Here is a 23,986-nt window from a genome sequence, read left to right as displayed (position 1 = left end):
AATAAAATAAATAAATAAATAATGCCTGCACAAAACTTCGCCGCACATCAGGCTGCATGGCTATTTTCGATTGCTTTCTCTCACGGGAAAATCCGAGTATAAAAATAAAAAGCTGCTTTGTCTCTTAAGATAATAAAATGCGCTTTTCCTCATTGCTTTTACGCGGGAAAGGTAAAAGTAAAAGGTAAGGTTGATGCTAAAGAGGTAAACATAGTATATTCAATTATGCATAAAATACTAAAATTTAAAAACCTATGTTGGTAAGTTTTGGAGTTTCGTATTATCTTTGACCGCCAGAGGATATTTTGGTGTATTAAGTATACTTATCATAATGTAAACAAAGCAAATGGGTCAATCACACATAACCATAATGACAGTCACATTCCCTTTATAGTAGAGTTAGGTTCGAACCTTTTTTAGTCCTTTCCATAAATGTAGTTAGTAAACGCACGTAAAAGGTGGTTAGGGTTAACCCTTTTGGGGTGAACGTACGAGTTAAAATAGACTTGAGCTTAATGTGACTCAGACATTACGGTTTTAAAACAAGCTCTTTATATATGCAGACAAATAACAATTAACAGGAGAACAATGATACAATAAAGTTGTTTTTTCATTTATATTAGTGATGACCTTTGCAGTCTGCTTCTATCGTGTGGGTTGTGAGGTGGATTACCAACCTCATCAACCCTGGCGTCAGGGTTATCATCTCGCAACGGCTTAACTTCATCTTACTTTTGGATAATGGGGTGATCAGCCTGTAATGTCCTAACCAAATTAGGGATGCGTTGTCTTACGCGTAGAGAATTAGATAAAATTGCAGCGGCCACCCGTGGCCGAACCTGTCGCGCAGGGAGGGTCATGACCCAAATTCTTAAAATGACAGGAGTTATGTTCGCCAAACAACGTTATTTGAAGCTACTTTAGTATATTCACTAGCGCTGTACCACACCCCGGACACTTCATACAAACAACCTCGTTTTAAACAGACACTACACACGCTATTTATATATTCGTGTATGCACGTCTGTTCCAATCTAACTTCTAAACCAACCTGTCAGAATTTGACAAATGTGGTGTCACTATAATCGTCTTGATTGTCCGGTGGTTATAGGCTATGTAAAGTCACGCTAAAAAAAAAGTTATTAAAAAGTAAAAAAAAAAGTAAAAGGTAGGTGGTAAGGTAGTAGTAGTAGTTATTTAAAAGTAATTAGTATTATGTAAAGTAATTTTTGCTATTGAGAAAAAATTCAGAGAAACATACCTATTTTCTTGTTTCAAACTTTTTAGAGCTTATTTTTTCCGTAATAAATAAATAAATTGTCTTTATTGCAGAAACCATAGTTCCATACAGAGTTTCAAATAATTAATAATTGGTAATCTGGTTTTAGTTTCGGGTTATATTTTATCGTAATCGGGTTTAAGTTTATAAACTTTTATTTTTTTTTATCAGATTTTTTTTTATTTAGTGCAGGCTAGTTAGACAAGATAATAATAGTCCTCACCTGAGCACGGATCCGCAGGTCTTATCACACACGTCACATTTGGCAGCCACGGGTAGGTTCCCTTCCAGCCATTGATGCGGCATTATTATACTCTGGAACAATATTGCACATATTTAGTATTCAAACTCAAAAATATCTTTATTCATTAGGTAACATAGTTATACTTTGAATCGTCAATTTTTACATAAGTGAATTTTTGTCGAACGTTTCATCCGCTTAACACTACTGCAGCTTCTCACTACCACATCATACATACCATCAACTAACATAACATAAACTCACGACTATATCCCAATTGGGGTAGTCAGAGGTACACCCATTGCAAGATGAAATAAGTAACCACACCTCACAGAGCTTTCTGTTAGACCAACAAGATAGGTAGTAGTACTCTTCTTCTTAATTCATATATCCTAAGTGAAGCGTGAAGAGTAGGTTCTTAGTTTATCTTACGATGGATGTATATAATTGAGAGCACATAATCGAAGAAACAGGTTGGAATCTTACTTGGATCATACATCAACTTTGCATTCCACTCATCCGCAAACTTTACGACGCATGGAGCTCCGCTATAATATTATATTAAAAGGTCGTTTTGTGTATTATAATTAAAAAAACACAGCCACGAAAATACCGAGAAAACTTCACACAATAGACGCTATTGTTAATTGATATTACACGTCTAGTATATAATATCTCAATGATCGTAATTCTTACTCATTTTAGTGTAATTTTTCCGAAAATAAATAAATTTAAAATTCAATAACAATTTTCTTCATCGCCGTTTTTCATTATTTTATATTTAGCTGAGCAGTCGCAATTAATCTGCTTTTTCAAGAGGAATAGTTGAATAATGGTTAGAATTTGTTTAAACGAAATTACAAAGCCTTTGTCCGGGTTATGGAAGGGTCCGTACGATTTCCGGCGGAAAGCGGAAATCGAGTTAAAACACAATACGTACATAAAACTCACGCATAGTTCCCACAGGGATAAGCAAAGACTATGGAATTCCATAAAAAAACATAATGAGTTCATTTTTGTTAAGTTGTGGACTTTGAAAACTATTAACAAAATTGCACTTATTTTGCAATGTTTATTCTTCAAAGAAATAAATAACTACGTCATTGCTTAAGCAGTGTATTCTGTACACCCCACTCCTCACCAGCTATGTCTATGTTCCACGTAATAGGAGTCGAGTCTATATTGTCATTAACCGAGGACATATCCTGGAAACCACGTGATATTCATTACCTATCTATGATCCAAACATGAATTCAAACTTAGAAGGTCGAATTCAGTCATTTTCAGGGCTAGTTATCTTAAAGATTGTTTTAGTGAGAGCCCATTCCCCGTTTTTTTATGTATTCAGCCAAGTACTGAGAACCATTAATCAAAAATGTGCAATCGTCAAAAAAGGTTGCTATTACGTTCAAAGAAACCTAAAAACCATCCTACTTGTGTGTGTGTGTGGTGGAAAATTTAGAAGGTCGTACATTGACAAATTGGAGATGTCCTTAGAACAGGTCCGGTAAGATCTATTCTGAACCGGCGTGCGTGTATGAAACGATCTCAGAACAATAACTAAAGCATAGAAGGAAGGCTAAAATAGCAACAGAACTCTATAATTCTGCTCTACTTTATCTTACGGAACCGGCGTAATGTTAGACAAAGACGCATATACAAAAATTGTTTCGTAATTTCGTAGGTTGTCACAAGTTTTTCATTGCCTAGTGTTGGGTTTCACTTTAGTAATATGTCGATAAAATTAAATTTACTTACAATTAATGTCGATAAATTTTTTTTACAAGATTTCTTTTTGTAGGATGCAATTATCTTCTTCTTAATGAAAGGAGACTCTGTCTCTGATAGGTAAGTATCTAACCATTTTTGGATTATATTGTCTGGTTTATATTAGTTTGGAGCTGCAGCTCACATTCAGGAAGGAAAGAAAATAGCCAACTGTTATCGTTTCATCGGTAAGTATTTTGTAATATTCGAATTTATTTATGATGTCATCCGCCGTGCACTGGTGTCGATCGACGTGCCGTGCAAATTGGAACCGCCGCCGCCGGGTCTAAGCCGCACAGACGGTAAGAGGCCCGATGGGGTCACGCCATAGACATAGAAAAGAGTATGGACTGGAAATACCTACAGAAAAAACGTGCCACTCTGTAAACATAAAATGGCGGTCTTTACTAGGGCTACAAGCTGTTTCAATACTAGGATTACCATACTCGCACGTACTAGATATAGCATTATACTTAAAAAAATACGGCATACAAGTATTCATAAGAGAACAGAAAGGGAAAGTAAAAGGTAGGTAGGTGGTGTACTGTATCTTTCGTGCAAAACTTGTAAGTATTGTATGTTGCGTGCAATAAAGTATATTTGTATTTGTAAAGGAAGGTTTAGTCAAGATTTATCTAAGTCGCTTACACAAATCTATAACATTCATTACATTCTTTATTGGGCGCAGTTCGTATCAACCTGGAGTGTTGGAGTAGGAGTAAATAAGAAAAGGAGGTAAAATGAAATATAAATTAGATCGTAAATCTGTTCATTAGCAAGTATTTATTTCACACGTTATTAATTATGTACATTATATTTACAATAAATACAAATTTATTAATTTCTAAACAGTGTCAATTTGCTTAGAAACTGTCTTTGTGACACCCTGTCACATTGTTTTTTTTTTTTTCATTAAGTCGTTTGATCTTGAGGCGGGACTTGTTGAGCTTTTCTTTTAAATTTTTCATCTCGTCTTCTTGAACTGACTGAAATAAAGTTTAATAATAATAATGTTAAAATAGTATATGTACAAAATAATCTATAAAAATAAAAGTAAAATATATCTGATTTAAGTGCATTGTGCAGCTGGTTGAATTATACACTCTATATATGTATATCATGTTAAAAATATAAAAAAAGAAAATTATTTGATATACCTTTTCATGTAAATCCAGTCGACACTTTTGGATTTAATATCTGAAATCAAAGATAATAATAATTTACTTATATAAAACGTGTACAACTCATAATTGTTTAGACATAAAACAACTACAGACTTAGTATATATACTAAGTTTATTAAGTACATAATAATATGTAGTTGAATGATAGATAGTATAAACGTGTTGTGATAACATGATACAAATATCTTATCTATCTATCCAGCAGTGAGATGATGCAGGCTAGGCTGAAATTTAAATTTAAACACCATTTCATCTGTCTGATCTATGTTCAATGTAGGAATAGCATCGTCTCGAAGACGCCTCCACTTTGAATTAGGAACACACATAAATGAATCCGCAGTAAAATGTTTCGAGCAAATACGGCTGTACTTATTTGGAATCCAATTTCGTCTATTAATGCGAATTATCCATTCTTTCTCTTTGTTATCGTCTACAGGAAATCTAAAAATTAAAAGTATCGATAATTTTAGTACATCACTATGGACAATCAACATAACCTCAAATCAATTCCGTATTCATCGATGAAACGTATAATATAATGGATATCTCAAATATTTTATGCTACAAATCTATTCAGCAAAACATATTACTTTCCTAAAATTGTTCAGCAGTTCACATTTCACTAGAAAATTACAAAAAACTTACCGATGAAACGACAGAAGTTGTTGGCTATTTTCTTTTCTTCCTGAATGTGAGCTGCAGCCCCATACCACACAAGACATAATGTCACACAGTCGAGACACTCAATTATTTGATATAAATAAAAGTTTCTTTCCATTTATTTGGAAAAATATTGTTAAATTATCACTTAAAACAATCTGAACACAAGACACTCGTAAACACAGTTGACGCGACCGTGTCAAATAGTTCGGTAAATATAAGTAAAATCTTCTTATGTATGTTACTATGTATTTGGCCGAGTTAAAATGAGTCCAATAGGTCCAAATGACATTTCATGTTGTGACAACCTCGGAAAAAATGAAGCAAAGAGCGAATCATTTGTCCTTTTCTCACTCATAGTTTGTGTCGTAAGCTAGAAGAGAGCCGGTTTATAGTTTCTGAATTCTTATTTTAGCCTTCCTTCTATGCTTTAGTTATTGAGTGATTGAGGAAACGATTGATGAATGTGGAGGAAGCAAGAGAAGTATGTCAGGATCGAAGCCAATGCAACTGGAAGTCTCTGTAAGCAGAGACTATTACTATTTCCCAACGGGGTAAGCCCCGTTGGGAAATAGTCATGAGTTAAAATTTAAAATGGCTATTACGCGGCTTCTTCACATTGGTATTTGCAAGTCCCTTGAGCGAATGAAGGCAAAATGTTCGCTTTAACGCCGCAAAAAGTACCTACGCACTTGTTACTCGAATTACAAATAAGAACAAGCTGTAAAAGAGAATTCGTAAAATGTTCTAAGCACAAGGTAAAATATGAATAAGGAATGTTTTGTTTGAATTTCGACTTGTTCTTTTACGCAACGTCTTTTCGACGTACTCTAATAATAATTTGAATCTAAATAAAAAAAAATATTTTGTTGGTAACAAGTAATTAAAAGTATAATTATTTTGTTTCTTGTGATGATTCTTTCTTTTCTTTGAACAATTTTCGCTAGGAGCTTCCGCCCTACCTTATGCGTGCGACACCTCTGTGTCAGTGTGAGACAGACAGATCACTGAGAGAGACAACACATATTTCTGCTTAAGCGTGCCTTTCCAACAGACATGTGCTATGCTACGATGCTACGGTTGCGTTTGATATCCACCAACCATATTCATTGGTGCACATAGCATAGCACCGGTGGAAACGGATTCAACTAAGTAGGATAATGTTTTTTATATGGAAGGATGCGTGCTATAGATGTGTGCTATGGATGCGTGCTAAGGATGCGTGCTATGGATGCGTGCTATGGATGCGTGCTATGGATGTGTGCTATGGATGTGTGCTATGGATGCGTGCTTCGGATGCGTGCTATGGATGCGTGCTATGAATGCGTGCTATGGATGCGTGCTTCGGATGCGTGCTATGGATGCGTGCTGTGGATGCGTACTTTAGCTATGTTTTGAGCAGAGTACTATCGATACGTAGCATAACTCGTAGCACAGCTACTTTGCGGAGGCGCATCTTCGCAGCGAATCTTCCTCGCACAGCTACATAGCTTAGTATTGGTGGAAAGGGTCACATAGTTTCGTAGCGCAACTTATAAATCTTCGCAGCATAGCTGCATAGCACATCTCTGGTGGAAAGGCACCCTAAGACTCAAACAGACTGACGTGGTCCCCATCGGGGGGTGAGGTAAATCAAGCTTGCTCTAAGTACGTATCGATGCGGGGCTTTTTTTTTGACGTGACTTATTGTAGATTTGCCGCAGATGGCATTAACTACTTGGCCGGACAAATGGGGAGCGCTGAAGGCTCTCACCCGGAGGTGCGGGGCGGAGAGCGTACCTTCTATACGATGTATTATTGTTTATTCTATGACTGAACGTAAAGAACACTATTTCGCTTCGCTCCCTTTGCTTTTATAAAAGAGGCGAAACGAAAATAGTGTCTCAGGATTATAGTAAGTGGAACTCTCTGTCTACCCCAACGGGGAATAGGCGTGATCCTATGTGTGTATGTAATCGTCAAACGTTACTATTACACAAAAGCTTTAAAATAAACCTGGGCCTAATATGTATCTGACACTACAGCCGACAAAGCTCGCTTTGAAATGTCAAATATAAATTAAAATATAGTCCGGGCTAAATCCACCCTTGCTAGAGGGATTAATGAAATATTCAAGTCCGCGGAGACCTTGCTTAAATGGATTGAGGGGATAAATAGACTGGTTTATAATAACTACGTATACTTCATATCATAGTAACCAGCGCTTAACATATAACATAAATAGCCTATATACGTCCCACTGCTGTGCACAGGCCTCCCCTCAATCAACCGGAGGGGGTATGGAGCATACTCCACCACGCTGCTCCACTGCGGGTTGGTGGAGGTGTTTTTACGGCTAATACCACCAACGAACCAATGGCTTAACGTGCCCTCCGAAGCACGGAATCATCTCACTTTTTCGGACAATCAGGTGATTCAAGCCTGAAAAGTCCTTACCAAACAAAGGACAGTCTCACAAAGTGATTTCGACAATGTCCCCATCGGGAATCGAACCCGGACCTCCAGATCGTGAGCCTAACGCTCTAACCACTAGACCACGGAGGCTGTTACCAGCACTTACTTATCAAGTATGTAGTCGTTAAATGGACCATGTCAGGGGCCTTTGGTGGCTTAATTAAACCTTGACACCAGACAGATCGTCCAGAGAGATTGTAACCTTGACAACGACCTCCGTGGTCCAGTGGTTGAGCGTTGGGCTCACGATCCGGAGGTCCCGGGTTCGATACCCCAAAAATATCACAAAAATTGGTCCCTAGTTTGGTTAGGATATTACTGGCTGATCACCAGATTGTCCGAAAGTAAGATGATCCGTGCTTCGGAAGGCACGTTCAGCCGTTGGTCCCGGTTACTACTTACTGTGGTAAGTAAGTAGTCGTTACGTGAGCCATGTCAGGGGCCTTTGGCGGCTCAATAGTAACCCTGACACCAGGGTTGATGAGGTTGGTACCCCACCTCACAACCCACACGATAGAAGAAGACCAGATAGACTTGACAGAGAAGAAGAAGACAAGCAGGGGCCCAAACCAATGATTTTTGTTTTCTATTTCATGTTTGGATCATGATTATCGCGGTAATGAAAAACATCGTGAAGAAACCCACATTTCCGCGAAATGCGCTTCGGATGTGCGTAGGTATATCTTTATTCAGTAGGTAACATAGTAACATTTTGAGTCGTCATTATTTACATAACGAACGTCTCATCCGCCTAAAACTCCTACAGCTATTTATAGATAGTAACTAATTACTTAGGCCTAAAAATATCAACAAAAAAGAACTACCTAATATTAAATAGTAGGTAGGTAAACGGCTAAAAGTCTTTCAAAAGAGAAATTCCGGTTTATCGTTGATAAAGCAAACTGTTTACCCGGGTAAGGATCCCATTTCACGTAACGTTGTATAAACATTATGATTTTGAACTTCGTTTGAACTCGCCGATCTTGCGATTTTTTCAATTTATTTATGTAATCATTTTCTTTTTCGTGTAATCTTTGAAAAAGCAATTGAACTTTTGAAGGTAGGTACGATTTTTTTCGGTGCAGAAGGTCGGTCAATGAACCCAAATTATTACATACAAATTCAAAAATATCTTTATTAAATAGGTAACATAGTTACACTTTAAATCGTCAATTTTTACATAACGAACGACTCATCCGCCTAAAACTACTGCAGCTTCTCACAACCGGTATAGCCGGGGAAAAGAAGCTGCAAGAAAAACCTCGACACGGGGCCCTAGACGTTATTTAAAAATATAATATATTATTCAATTGATAGGTTCAGTTATTTATAGAGCGACAGTCGGTCAGACCTTCCAACCCGCGGAGGAAAATCAATCAGTCCAATACAAGAATTTCAGAAAGTGAAAAAAGACCGTTACAAAAAAGTTTACTTATTTGACATTAAAAAGTCAAAACGGAAGGTTGTATGTTGTATGAGTATGAAAGTTTGACTGACTGTCATAGAGCAACACGGACCTCCGCGACGTGTTATAAGTTTGTCATAATTGTCTTGGTGATCAAGTAAGTATTTTTTCAAAGAGAATACGTTATATATTTTCTTTGGAATCTTGACGTTGGCAGTATCTTCGTTTCTGAACGATGCAGCCATAAATATAAAAAGTTGAAGTTGAAAATATTAGACATTTTCCTAGTAACAATTTAAAATACTACTAAATTAAAGTGAACTGCTTAATTTAATATCTAATTTGTAGATTTACTATGACGCTTAGGGAAAATATACTTGTAACGTAGATTTGTACAGAAGAATCGTGTGTGAACCGAAGAATATTATTACGAGTAACTATGGAAAGATATGGGAAAATTAAAGTTTGCGCTATTCTTCTGCTGGGAACATCTGAGGGCGAAGAATGAAATGTCTATCGAAACGAGGGACTGAAATCATTGCAAAACATGGAGGGAGAAATATTTTGTGGGATAATATCCAGCCTTATGATATCGCCATTAGTGGCGATAGTGGACAAAGCTATATTCTCGGACGCAAGTGGGAAAATGGCTCTCCAGAAATCATTGCAGCAATGCATTTCATTGATTTTCGAAAATCCCAAAACTTTCCTTCGGACTCCGACGTTTCTGTGGTGTTGGGCGGTGTACGCGGCGACTTACACAGTATCAAATTGCACGGAAAGATATGCAAGGACTAACGGCTTGAGGGCGTCAAGGCTGGTTCTGATCAACACGAGTATTACGAATATAGGTATGAATCTCCTCAAAGACAATTATTTGACCCGCGCGCACGCTGTGCTGTCGCCGAAGCGGTTGCCTATAGGAACCTTTATTTCGTACGCTGCGAGGGACTTCATCACCATATCGGGGTCATTCACCCTCGTGAAACCAGTTGCTGTGAAGTTGGAAGAAAACTTTGGAATGGGGAAGCAAATATCGTTCTTAGTCAGTCAATTTTGCTGTCCCATAGCGGCAGCACTGATGAACACTCCTCTTTTTTTATTTGGCATGGATCTATACAACAGGCCGGGCATCAACTACAAGTCTAGATTAAAATTCATTCAAGATAATTATTGGAAAACATATTATTGGGCGCGTTTGGCCCGTGTGACGCCCGCCTACTCCATCGGTGGGAATATCAACCACGGTTTACGTTTGTTGTTCACTCCAGAACTACCGGAGAAGATATCGAAGCGACCTTTTATTACAGATGATAATCATAAGTAAAGCTAGTAGAAATATTACTGGTAACAATCTTTTACGTATTAAACTCTGTCAGTCACTATTAAACAGTGGTACTTTATACTTATTGAAAGCAAAGCAGCTATTGTAAATGAGACACATGTAGTAGTTATTTAAAAAAAAAAATCCAACGGCGAACACTGAGACTAACGACTTAAATAAAAATAGCGAAACATACAAATGCTTTCAATCTAAGGGACCGTTGCATCACCCTGACACTAAGCTGATATATTATAGAAACAGTTACCATTACCTTAAATCATGACGTCACAACGGATTGGGTTCGAGAGCGACATATAAAATTCAGGAGAATATAGGGTGACTATGTCGGCCGAGTGGAATAGACAGCCAAAACACGTGGAAGACGAACGCAAATTATATTATAGACACAACAGGGACTCCCAAGGAGGGTTGACGTCAGGCAGGCGGCCGGTTGTAAATAAAAGCCGTAACTTTGTACAACATGACAGGTTGGCATCTGTGATTAAAATCTAAGCCTAGGGCCGATTTCTCAATAGTCAGCCAATAGTCAGATATTTGTGGAATAAAGTGTTCTAATTTTGAATTTTTTTCATACAAATGTTTGCTATTCCATTTCTATTAAAACAATTTATCCGTTTATTGAAAAATCAGCTCTAAATATTTAAAAGATGCAGCACTGTAGGGTGGCTATGTCAGCCAAGCAAAATAGACAACTGGAAAACGTGGAAGAAGAGCGTAAATAAGTATTATGATTTGGCCAATGAGGTTGACTAATAGAGGCGCAATGCTCTTACTTCAGGCATCAAAAAAGCGCACCCCTTTGTAGAATCTAGTGTTACTAGTAGTAGTACATATTATAATATCAATGGACATGGCATTTGTAATGAAGAGAAAGAAGGACGCAAACGCTTTTAATGCATTTGGATATTCATATAAAAAAGAGCTAAAAGATAGAGGGTACTATTTCTAATTAAAAACTCGCAGAGCTCTCTCTTTGTCAGGCAAGTAGGCAATTATTGATTTTTTTATTGTGAATGTATAAAATAATAAAGGAGATCATCGGATTTCGGCCCAGAGGTCAAAGTGCCGGCCAAAAAATAATTTTGCTATATTCCGTTAGATCTTATCCGTCTGAGTATTTATTACTATGGCACCAAAGCTGTAGAGTCAATATCTTCGGTTTTATTCGAATTAAAAGAACTGTATTTTTCATACATTTTTGGTGAAAATGTAAAGTGCCGGCCAATTAACAAAAATGGTATATATCCTTAGAACTTATCCGTCTGAGCATTTATTACTATGGCACCAAAGCTGTAGCGTCAATATTTTCGGTTTTATTCGAATTAAAAAAAAAACTTTTATTTTTCATACATTTTGGTGAAAATGTGAAGTGCCGGCCAAGAAACAATATTGGTATATCCCGTTAAAACTTATCCATTTGACCATTTATTATTATGGCACCAAACGTCTATGACCATTATTTTGGCTTTTATTGGACTTTACGTTTTAGTTTCTATCTGAAAAGTGCCGGTCAGCAAAAACACATGTCAAAACTATCGAGAAGATACCTGTAAACATTGTTCACTATGACAATAAACGTGTATGACCATTAGTTTGGCTGTTGTTGGATTTTTAAAACCTCGATTTTTGATTTATTTTGTTATAAAATAAAATATGTCAGGCGCGTTATTTAAAGGATCGTCAGAATGTTTATTACTATGACATTAAACGTCTATGACCACTATTTTGAACTCAATTAGATTTCTCCAAAATCTGGAGTTTTCATAGATACCTACACTTTGGCGAAAAAAGTTTTATCTGGCGATAATGCAGGTAAAGGCGTAATATAGTGGTCGTCATTGGACACATTTTTATAAATCAAAAATAGGTTTTCGTTTGACCACTATCTCACCTGATGGTGATACACGCTTTAGAAGCTTATTTTTTTTAAGAAATGTGAGGTACTGTGCTATATCGGCCGAGTAGCACCAGGACATTGTGATCGGCATACATGCAAAGTATAACTGCCCGACTCCTGTCTTCCCTAACAGCTTCTTCAGACGTCATGCCAAAATACGAGTTTCGTCACTAGATGGCAAGCTTATCTTTGGAGGGTGGTAACCATCTACGATCAAGATGAATCAATACCATAATTCAACCTAAACTTTGGCCGTAACGTTGAGTCGAATGCAAACACTACAGCCAACGTCGTATCTAAAATCAGATAGTATTAATATAGAAGTTCACCTAACAACACACAAAACAATAACACAAAGTATTTATCTGACTAATAACTAGTCATTGGGAAAGCTCTGCTTGTTGTCATTGTTAAAATGTATATAAAAAAAAGATTTTTTAAAAAGTCCAATAAACGCCAAAGTCTACATTTGGTAATATAGTAAAAAAATACGTTTCAAGTAATTTACCAAAAGATTTGACTTATTTTGTTTCGCTGGCTGACATTTTCCCATTTGAACCAAAACGGAAAGAGAGACGAATAAAAGTCATAATAATGGTCAAAAATGTTTCGCGCCAGATTATTAAATGTTCTAAAGGTCCTTTGTAATCCGCCGTACCGCATTTTTTGCCCAAAGCACTTTATTTTTAAACAAAATAAATAAGAAATCAAGATTTTTAAAATAAACTATAAGCCAAACTAATGATTGTACACGTTTGGTGCTATAGAAAAAAATGTTAATAGGCATCTACTCGATACTCTCTACATGGTATTTTTGCTGGTCGGCACTTTTCACATTTGAACTAAAACGTAAATTCCAATAAAAGTCAAAATAATGGTCATAGATGTTTGGTGTCATATTAAAAAATATTGAGAAGCAACTATTAGATGGATTCGACGTATTCTTTTCGATTGCCGACATTTTAACATATTTACCAAAACGAAAGTCCAATAAACGTCAAAATAATGGTCATAGAAGTTTGGCGCCATACTAATAAATGTTCTAACGGTCCTTTGTAATACGCCTGTATCCCTTTTTTTCCAAACGGACATAATATTTTTTTTTACAAAATGTATGAAAAATCGTGATTTTTAAAATCCAATTAAAGCCAAACTAATGGTCATACACGTTTGGTGTCATAGTAAAAAATGTTCAGAGCAATCTACTCGAAAGGTTCGACACATTTTTTTTCTCTGGCCGGCACTTTCAAATTTGGGCCGGCCAAAGTATGGAGAGCCGATGATCTCCTTTATGTTTGTGATTGTGAATTCATGGCGTATTTAAGTTGTGTTATTATGAAATAAATTATATTAGACATAATTGTCGATGTTTTCAATTACATTTATTTTATTATTCAGTCAATCATTCATGCATTTATTTACTTACTTCATCTTTCATCTAGGGAACTTACCCAAAAAACCAATTCGAAAAACGACAGTAACAGCGATACAAAAAATATAGGTTCTTTTAAAATAAAGGTTCTATTCAATGGATTGTCAGAAAACAGGGTTGTCAAAATCGATTTCATGGTCACCCCATTATAAGGCCCATTAGGGGCTCAAATATTGTTCCGGGCGAGTGGAAAGCATATAGACACTGTTTACTACAATTTTGCTGAGACAATAAGGTTGAGTAGAAATATTGTTGGTTGGTAAAGTGTAATAAGGAAAATGACAACAGAGTGCTGAAGTGTTTTAGGTCCTTATGCGTCAAGGGGTTACGTGCAGCTAATGCAGTTGTTTTGATAGTTGATGTTAGAGCATAGGATAAAGATAGGTATAAAACGGACAAACCCACATTCCCGATAAACGCGTTTTGGAGTTATGAAACCTAAACTGTGAAGGGCTGCTTTCCCCTTTGCGGGTTGGAAAGTTAAACATACAATCGCTTCTGTAGAAAACCGGACCTGTTGAATCTTTAGGTTAGGTAAGCGAACCCTGTGAAAATGAGAGAGGATAGCGGAGATGATGATCCTATCCATGGTATAAGAAAACCAGGTATGCTCAATCCTATGACAACCCGCCATTGCTAATCCTTCGATAACGTAAATTTTATTATTGAAAATTAAGTGAATTACTGTATATTGGTGCTAATTCCTGTAAATACCATCTAATTTTATTTTAAGTTATATCTGTCCTTTTCTTATCCGCCGAAAAGGAAAGGGACGGGTAATCGACAAGCATAAAATTTATGGAACACACGTCAATTTTAAGCACAAATCTAAACCAACCGTCTAAAAATTTTACGTCAGTCAATAACCCGACACATTAATTTACTCATTCTTCCTAAAATTAAGAGCTGTGAATCATCCGTCCCTTTCCTTTTCGACGGATACGAAAATGACGGATATAACCTAAAATAAAATTAGGCGGTGTCTGCAGGAATCGGGGCCAATGTATTAGTATTACTTGTCACAAATAAAAAAATAGTAAAAAGTAACTCTTTTACTAAAAGTTCAAAATTCTTGCAAAGTAAATACAAAAACATTGGTTGTGGGTAATTTATTTTTTACGAAATTCCAACGCAGGGTGAAATGACGTCATCTGGGCTAACCTTGAAGTGTTAGCTGTTACTTTTGAGCATACCTGCCGGGTCTGCATGACAACCGCGCCGCGCGCGGCGTGAATTATATCGAGCGCTTGGACCAATAAACAATACGAATGCTATCTACGTAGATGGTCAAACGGCTATTGGTCGTAGCGCTCATTATAATTCGCGCCGTGCGCGGCGCGATTGTCATGCAGACCCGGCTGGTTTTCTTATATCATGATCCTATCTGTCTTAAAATACTAGAAGTCAGTGACCTTTCCACGGTGCGTATACCCGCAAGAACTTTTACAATATCCTGTAGCGCAGTCCCCGATACGAACTAGAGCTTGCCGAGAATTAAACTTGTATCAAACATGAAACTTCTTATGGAAACTTTGTATCTTACTGTGAACTGTTAGCGATAGGTCTGCTTGCGGCTACGTTAAAAAATAAAAGTATATATATCATTTAATTTTACTTTAATGCATATGATATAAACAGCCTCCGTGGTCTAGTGGTTAGAGCGTTAGGCTCACGATCTGGAGGTCCGGGTTCGATTCCCGATGAGGACATTGTCGAAATCACTTTGTGAGACTGTCCTTTGTTTGGTAAGGACTTTTCAGGCTTGAATCACCTGATTGTCCGAAAAAGTAAGATGATTCCGCGCTTCGGAGGGCACGTTAAGCCGTCGGTCCCGCACAACTCATGAATATAATACTGTACAAATGGAAGATAGCTGGTACTTATAGCACAGGTAGTACCTATTGTAAGTGCCAGCAGTGCTTTAAAATTGTTAATCTCCTAATATAATCATATAATTGTACCTATTAGTTTTTAAGTTGTTGGAACAATAAATACATTTTATTATTATTGTATGTCTTTTTATTAGCCGTAAAAAACACCTCCACCAACCCGCAGTGGAGCAGCGTGGTGGAGTATGCTCCATACCCCCTCCGGTTGATTGAGGGGAGGCCTGTGCCCAGCAGTGGGACGTATATAGGCAGTTTATGATGATATATATTTGTTTTAGTTTATCCTGTAAATGTCTTGTAAACTTGTGTTTTATTATTATTATTATATATTATTTTATATGCTTTATATTTTAAGTAGGTACTAGGCCTGTATAAAGTACAGTTATGTTTTATGTACACCATGTTTGTGTCAATTTATATTGCATTATTTACTTGTACATGCATTGTAATCCACACTTTATTGACACAGTTAATTAATTTTAATTTGTTTGATTATTGTTTAGATTTAATAAGCATTTTTTTTAGTATTTTGGGGCACAGCTGAAAATCAGCGTTGTGGCACTCCCTCAATGTCAGAGTGTCACAACACATTGCTGAGGTGAAGTGCCTTTTCAGAAATAAGGTTTAATTATTATGTTCACTCCTACTGTGTACGTATACCTACTTATATCTAAAATAAATGATTTCTATTCTATTCTATTGTATCGTCCTCGACTCCAATATTTAACAAGTTCTTTCACCCTAAGGTTGTATGGAAGAATAAAGCGTTTTTGTATTGTATTAACTTTTTGAAATTGTTACTAACCTTCTCTCTCTTCTATCGTGTGGGGTGTGAGGTGGATTACCATCCCCATCAACCCGGGGTTGGGGTTATTAACCCGATAGCGCAAGATCCCTCTTTGGGTGTCTATTTTTCCCTAAAGGGGACAACTCGTCTGTTCAGCCGATACACAGTACAAAACGGATGGATTATTACTGAAAAAGATCCACAATTTTTCCTCAAGACCTTTTACTGGTTAAAACAAAGGCTAATGGCCCAATTAGGTGACGAAGTTTTCAAGTCTTAATTTCCTTCCCCCTCACAAAATTTTCAAGGGTCCTTACGCGGAACGAAGAGATTTACAAGACCTTTTAGAAAACTTTGGATTTTAAAGCCTATTCATGTTAAGAAATAAAAGAGAGTTTAGTTTAACAATGGATAATTTATTTGAAAATTCCAGTTCCATTTTATAACTCCACGAGGGAATTGAGACATCAGGGGGTGTAAAAAGACCACGTTAAAACAATGAATTTAAGAAAGCATATAAAAGTAATTGCGCTATGCCAACAAATGTCAAATAGCAATGTTGCTTTCTTAGATGAGTTGCTTCAATGTGGCCTTCGTAACCTCCCTAGAACGGACCAAAGGGCCAAGACATCGCGATCAGTTACTTTTAATGAAGACATATCCCGAATTTTTGACGTGTTTCGAGCGAATATTAAATAGCAATGTTAAAAAAAATAAAAAAAAAATAAAATCTTTATTCGTTTTAGACAATATTTTCTTTTAAATGCTAGTTGACCCAAGCCCCCCTTTAAACTGGGAAAGTCTGTGTTAGGAGGCTTGGCTCTTCCTTATCTTAACTTACTTAATTAGTGACTTATTCTTCTTAGTCTTTTCTTAATGTATATTTTTATCATTCAAAAATGTTGCTTTCTTAGATGAGTTGCTTTAATGTGGCCTTCGTAACTTCCGCAGAACGGACCAAAGGGCCAAGACATCGCGATCAGTTACTTTTAATGAAGACATATCCCGAATTGTTGACGTGTTTCGAGCAAATGTTAAATAGCAATCTTGCTTTCTTAGATGATTTCTTATATTGCTATTTGACATTTGTTTGCATTGCGCACTTACATTTATGTGCGCAAATGTCAAATTACAATATTGCTTTCTTAGATGAATTGCTTCGATGAGGCCTTTTTAACCCCCCTGATCGCGATTTCCTGTCCCTTTGGTCCGTTCTGGGGAGGTTACGAAGGCCACATTGAAGTAATTCATCTAAGACAGCAACAGTTACTTTTAATGAAGACATATCCCGAATCGTTGACGCGTTTCGAGCAGGTGTAAGGCGCGTTTTGAAAGCCCGCTTCAATAGAATCGCCATTACCCGTGAATATCGCCACCAGGGCACGTGGATGTCGCTTTGTAATCGCATCTATTCATCAGTTAGCGTCAGGTTCCAGTCGTTAGAAGGGCACGTGATATGCCACGTCCAGACTCCAGACTGTCCATTGGGCAGTACGAGGAAATGTCCGATGAGCCGGTGTGTTCCTTGTTGCTGCTGGCACGTTTGACTAACGATTATTCTGCTATAATTATTAAAAAAATGCAAGCAATCCGCGTCCGCGACCGCGTTATCATTTCAATAAATCTATTTAGTAAATTTGGGATGGTTTAGATCAAGAAGTTCCCTCAATCAGCGCTTATCGCTATCGACCCACTAAGGTCGATTAATTCTTCTAAATATTTTTCCTCTCATACGACGCCCTGAGCCAAAGTTCGCGCCCAACTAGGCTCCCTCAGGCCTGTTGTCTTTAACGTTGTACCGAGTGAGAGCCTTCAGCGCTCTCTATTTCTACAATAAGTCACGTCAAAAAAAAGATCAAGAAGATATAGAGGTTAGAAAGGCCCTAACGCGCAATTTGTATGAGAACCGCTGTCACCGGTTCAACCACTGTCTATTTTATTACTACTCCTGCAAACAGATAACTACGATAGCTCTACTGCTTCTCAAATTCCATAGCCACTTTACCGGTAATGTATATATTTTGTGCGATAGCCTGCAATTTTATCATTACTGTTCGTAAGATACTGCATACAAAAGTATTTATGGATAAATAGCCAATCATACTAAGGTTTTTAGCTATCCTATGATAAGGAGGAACCTCCTTGCATGTTAGTCGATATTTGATTTATTATCCTGCAGGTTTTAAGACAGAAGACGACCTTTTAATATATTTTTTGCGTCGTAAAGTTTGCGGACGAGAGGCGTGCAAAGTTGAAGTATGAATTATTTGCTCATATTTGCACGACACTCGTGGCGCGCTCATTTGGTCCTTCCAACCTCATTTTCTAAGCCACAATGTGTGTGTGTGTGTGTGTGTATTTTTACCGACTTCAAAAAAGGAGGAGGTTCTCAATTCGACCGTATATATATTTTTTTTGTTTTTCTTTTTTCTATTCCGTGCTTGTGGTGACAGATGAAGGCCCCACCAGCGGCGTCAGGTCCCACAAGAGGCCGCCTGGTTTACTATCACCCTCCCACGTAGAGGGCCGATCGTATCTCAAATGACGGGCTGGATTCAGGTTTCAGCCCGGAACTGTAATACTGACGAAGTTTCAAACGACTTTAGATTCTATTTCAGATACAGATGTGGTACGTAAGGAGTTTGTTACTGTTCGCAGTACGGACAGGCATATCATGTGAAGTTGTTAGGCATATTACTGCATCTATTACTGGTATTATATAGTGTAGGGTATTGAATTAATTACCATGTTAATAATGAGGAGCTCGGTGGCGCAGCGGTAAACGCGCTCGGTCTGCGATTGTTGAAGTTAAGCAACTTTCGCAAAGGCCGGTCATAGGATGGGTGACCACAAAAAAAAAAGTTTTCATCTCGAGCTCCTCCGTGCTTCGGAAGGCACGTTAAGCTGTTGTTCCCGGCTGCATTAGCAGTCGTTAATAACCATCAATCCGCACTGGGCCCGCGTGATGGTTTAAGGCCCGATCTCCCTATCCATCCATAGGGAAGGCCCGTGCCCCAGCAGTGGGGACGTTAATGGGCTGATAATGATGATGACCTTGTTAATACATTACTTAACGAGGAACTATTTCAAAAATGCGATTAATCTATCACAGCCTGTTTACTCTCACTCTTCGTTTTCAAATATCGATAAGAATTAAGTTTACGGAGACAGTTGAATAGAAATTGTCATCATCATCATCAGCCGTACGACGCCCACTGCTGGGCATAGGCCTCCCCCTAGGATCTCCACGACGATCGGTCCCGCGCTGCCCGCATCCAACGGCTTCCCGCGACCTTCACCAGATCGTCGGTCCACCTTGTAGCGGGCCTACCCACTGAGCGTCGTCCGACACGTGGTCGCCATTCCAGAACCCTTCCGCCCCAGCGGAAATTTTCATCATCATATCATAAATAGACTAAATACGTCCCACTACTGGGCACAGGCTTTCCCTCAATCGACCTGAAGGGGTACGGAACATACTCCACCACGTTGTATAACGTGCCCTCCAAAGCACGGAATCATCTTACTTTTTCAAACAATGAGGTGATTCAAGTCTGAAAAGCCCTTTCCAAACAAAGGACAGTCTCACAAAGTGATCGACAATGTCCCCATCGGGTATTGAACCAAATCGTGATAGTCATAATAAAATTATTATTGTTACACCCGCATATGTCTAATGGGGTAGAGTCACAAGTAATCAGATGACTTCTTCATCACTCGTGTTGGATGTGTGATGAATGATTGACCTAATCAACTGTGGTAACAGAACTTCTACTAAGCCAATGCATTTATGGCAAATAAAGAATCTTATCTTAAACGCCGTTGACTAAATAAATATGGCTCATGAGTCATGGCCCACTGAAGGACGTAATATACTCTAGCTTTAGTCGATACCCTTAGCCGAGGTTCGCGCCTGGGCACTCTCAGGCTTGTCTTAAATTTTCTACTGGGTGAGAGCAGCGACTCATTCAAGTATGTACGTATCTATACATGGAGCTAGTGATATCGTAACGAAAACTTTTGAGGGATGATTCAGGCCATGATTCTGAGTTGATATCAAGTGGAATTTTCCTTCGCAAAAGTACGGAACAAAAAACAAATTAAAAAAGAATAAAAATATACATGAATTTGGCGATGGAAAATTCCACTTGATATTAACTCAGAATCATGGTCTGAATAATCCCCTTCAGTATTCGTTACGATGTCACTAACACCCTGTATTTGTTCTCTTGGTGACGACCTGATCGCTTGTGGCTGAGTCCAAGCCTTGCACGTAGAAATTAACTTTATAAAGTCTCACCCCATCAGCGTCTTCAACGACGTGCGGTCCGAGCGAGGCGAGCGTGCTCCACTTGCAAGATGGCGGCGCGCGGGAGGCACAACGCTTGTGCGCCTTGAACTTGCACAGCTCACAGGCCAGCGCATGCGCAGTGCCGAGCGCGCCCAGCGGCTCGCGGCACACGTTGCAGAACGTCGGCCGCGCGTGTGTTGCTGCGTACCTGACATAAAGACACTTATTACATTCATCTCCCTACAATTATCCCGTTTTCCACGGAGTCCGCTTACCTAACCTGAAGATTTGACAGGTCCGATTTTTTACAAAAGCGACTGGCTAGACCTTCCAACCCGTGAAGGGAAAACCAGCCCAATACAGGTTAGGTCACATATCTCCGAAAATGCATATCTCGGGGATGTGGGTTTCCTCACGAAGTTTTCCTTCACCGCTGAGCACGTTACAATCATTTATGATCCAAACATGAATTCGAAAGCAAATTCAACAATCATTGGTTTAGGCCTGTGCTGGATTCGAACCTGCGATCTCAAAGTATTCAAAATATCTGATATAAAGATACTTATTACTATCACCCTGTAAGTCAAACAAATCGTTGCGTTGTATCATAAAATAAAGAATAATAAGTCTTAAACTTAGTGAACAACACGTTAGAACAAAATTTCTTCAACAAAATCTCTGTTTATTTCAATCAATTTCAATTATCATCTAGCCTAACCTAACCTGAAAATTTGACATACGCTTTTTTATAGAAGCGACTGCCTGTTTGACCTTCTATCCCGCGACGGATTTCAATCAATTTCAATCTGGGTTAAAATTGAGACCACAATTTATCAGGATCAAAACTAGCGCGTCTATTGCGAGGTATTGTTAACAAAAATTACATTTGAACGTGATTTTTCCAAAAAACGCTTACTTGGTTTCATCATCATCATCATCATCAGCCCATTAACGTCCCCACTGCTGGGGCACGGGCCTTCCCTATGGATGGATAGCGAGATCGGGCCTTAAACCATCACACGGGCCCAGTGCGGATTAATGGTTATTAACGACTGCTAATGCAGCCGGGACCAAGGCTTAATGTGCCTCCCGAAGCACGGAGGAGCTCGAGATGAAAACTTTTTTTTGGTCACCCATCCTATGACCGGCCTTTGCGAAAGTTGCTTACTTGGTTTCACTCATCACTAATCACAAGTTTAAGAGCCACGTTCTTGTCGGTGTAGCATTCTCCACTACTTGGTTTTACTATGGCGACGATATTGCCATAAGTCTATATTAGTCTCTGTGTAATTAACAGCCTCCGTGGTCTAGTGGTTAGAGCGTTATGCTCACGATCTGGAGGTCCGGGTTCGATTCCCGATGGAGACATTGTCGAAATTACTTTGTGAGACTGTCCTTTGTTTGGTAAGGACTTTTCAGGCTTGAATCACCTGATTGTCCGAAAAAGTAAGATGATTCCGTGCTTCGAAGGGCACGTTAAGCCGTTGGTCCCGGCTATTAGCCGTAAAAACATCTCCACCAACCCGCAGTGGAGCAGCGTGGTAGAGTATGGGCCATACCCCCTCTGGTTGATTGAGGGGAGGCCTGTGCCCAGTAGTGGGACGTATATAGGCAGTTTATGTATGTTATGTATGTAAAAAATTTAAAAATCTCCCGACCAAAAAAAGTACTCAATTATTATGACAAAAGGTTAAAAATGCTAAACCCTATAAAAAGCAAAAAATAACTTTACCCACATATGCTTGCAAACAAATTGAGCGTGTAACATTCCTATCATACTTAACAAACGACCTGACGACCTTAAAGACCTGAACCGATTTCCACCAAACACAAAAAAACTGCATTAAAATCGGATCATCCGTTATGCCACAGACACACACAGACATGTCAAACTTCTAACACCTCGTCGTTTTTGTGTCGGGGGTTAAAAATATTCTTAGTTTTTATATCAGCGCATGTTTGCCTTACGATCTAAGTTTTACCTAAATTAAACTGGATTTTTTTTTTGTTTTGGCTGGTAGTGCTGGCTTTTATTCGTCGGGACTCTCGATATAATTAGCACCGCGCGCGGTTGTCGCGCAGAACCTCCTGATGTCACTTGCATTAGGTCTGATTAGATCACTTAGTTACTAACTAAGACTGGCTCACACACAAGACGATGGTTTGACCTAGTTAGAAAAGGTCTAACTATGTCAAACTATGATACAAATATTACATAGAATAGAGTATGTCTTCAATCTCTTCTTCAATAACGTATGTCCTCTAAAATACCTTTCAGCCATCATGTCGCAATTCGGAAACTCCTAGAGCACTTATCCGTTTCGACATAGTTTCCACAAGACGTCACAGAATGTATTACCAAGCCCCTGTGACCTCCATCTTCACATAGATCCTTTCACAGAACATGTAAGATGACATACTCTTTCTTCCATAATAAATATATTCCAATTCAGTGATTTCCGGACAGTTCCGCTTCGGTGGAAACTGGTGCAAAGATATTGGGGTCGTATCGAAGACATTTAATGGGGAAAAATAGTGGCAGTATATATTTTTTCATTTCCACATATTAATGTTGTGTTAAACCTTTGGTCCTGGTTACTACTTACTGATGTAAGCACGTAGTCGTTACATGAGCGATGTCAGGGGAATTTGGCGGCTCAGTAATAATCCTGATACTAAGGTTGATAATTCCCATAATCCCACACGATAGAAGAAGAATGTTAAGTGTATTGTGTATTGTTGGCCAGATGCTTTTGTAAATAACCGGACCTGTCAAATCTTCAGATTAGGTAAGCGGATCCTGTGAAAAAGGAATATGGGTCGTTCTTCTTTTTTATCGACAATAAAAAGACATTTTCTCAATTTATCGGATTTAACATCTTTAAAATTACAACGGCATTAAATATTTTAAAACATCATATAAAGATGTGTCTGTAGAGGACTATTTAGTGGTTCTCTTTATCTTGGTAACATACTTTTCTTTTTAGACGCATTCCAAAAAATATTGTGATAGAGTGGTCCTTTTCATCGGAGACAGCATTTCAATTTACCACTCTGTCACAGAATTTTGTGAAAAACAATCAAGCTACTTTAAGGACTAATTGAGGAACCGATTAGTATTTTGCTTGTATTTTGAGTATAATAAGATAACTATATTTTTGGACAATGGAAACATAAATCAAAATTCTAAAAGGTAACTTATCAGAAGCAGAACGAAGGACAGATCATTGTCGATAAAAAAGAAGAACGACCCATATACGGTAGGAAGATGATGTTCGAGTATTGATGAGTATCTGTTTTGTTGTTGTGTTACATAATAAGTTTGTATTATGTCTTTCTTTATGTCTTTGTAAAGT

General features: G+C 38.1%; 1 protein-coding gene and 1 long non-coding RNA gene across 2 annotated transcripts in view; both read right to left on the bottom strand.

Annotated features, from left to right (window-relative positions):
- Positions 1-23,986, bottom strand: part of LOC126382060 (diacylglycerol kinase eta) — an 80,707-nt gene that overhangs the window by 34,387 nt on the left and 22,334 nt on the right. The window contains exons 3-4 of the mRNA XM_050031752.1: positions 20,640-20,838; positions 1,503-1,594 (exon numbers count right to left, since the gene is read on the bottom strand). Of these exons, the coding sequence (XP_049887709.1) occupies positions 1,503-1,594; positions 20,640-20,838 (291 nt within the window). The remainder of the gene's footprint in view (positions 1-1,502; positions 1,595-20,639; positions 20,839-23,986) is intronic.
- Positions 4,256-5,529, bottom strand: LOC126382200 (uncharacterized). The gene is made up of 3 exons (XR_007569045.1): positions 5,116-5,529; positions 4,445-4,484; positions 4,256-4,273 (listed from the first exon to the last, which is right to left on the bottom strand). It is a non-coding gene; the product is annotated as an uncharacterized LOC126382200 (long non-coding RNA).

This window comes from Pectinophora gossypiella, chromosome 3, assembly GCF_024362695.1.
Source record: "Pectinophora gossypiella chromosome 3, ilPecGoss1.1, whole genome shotgun sequence".
Classification (NCBI taxonomy): Eukaryota; Metazoa; Arthropoda; class Insecta; order Lepidoptera; family Gelechiidae; genus Pectinophora; species Pectinophora gossypiella.
The sequence above is the reverse complement of the archived record's forward strand: the minus strand, read 5'-3'. Positions and strand labels throughout refer to the sequence as shown.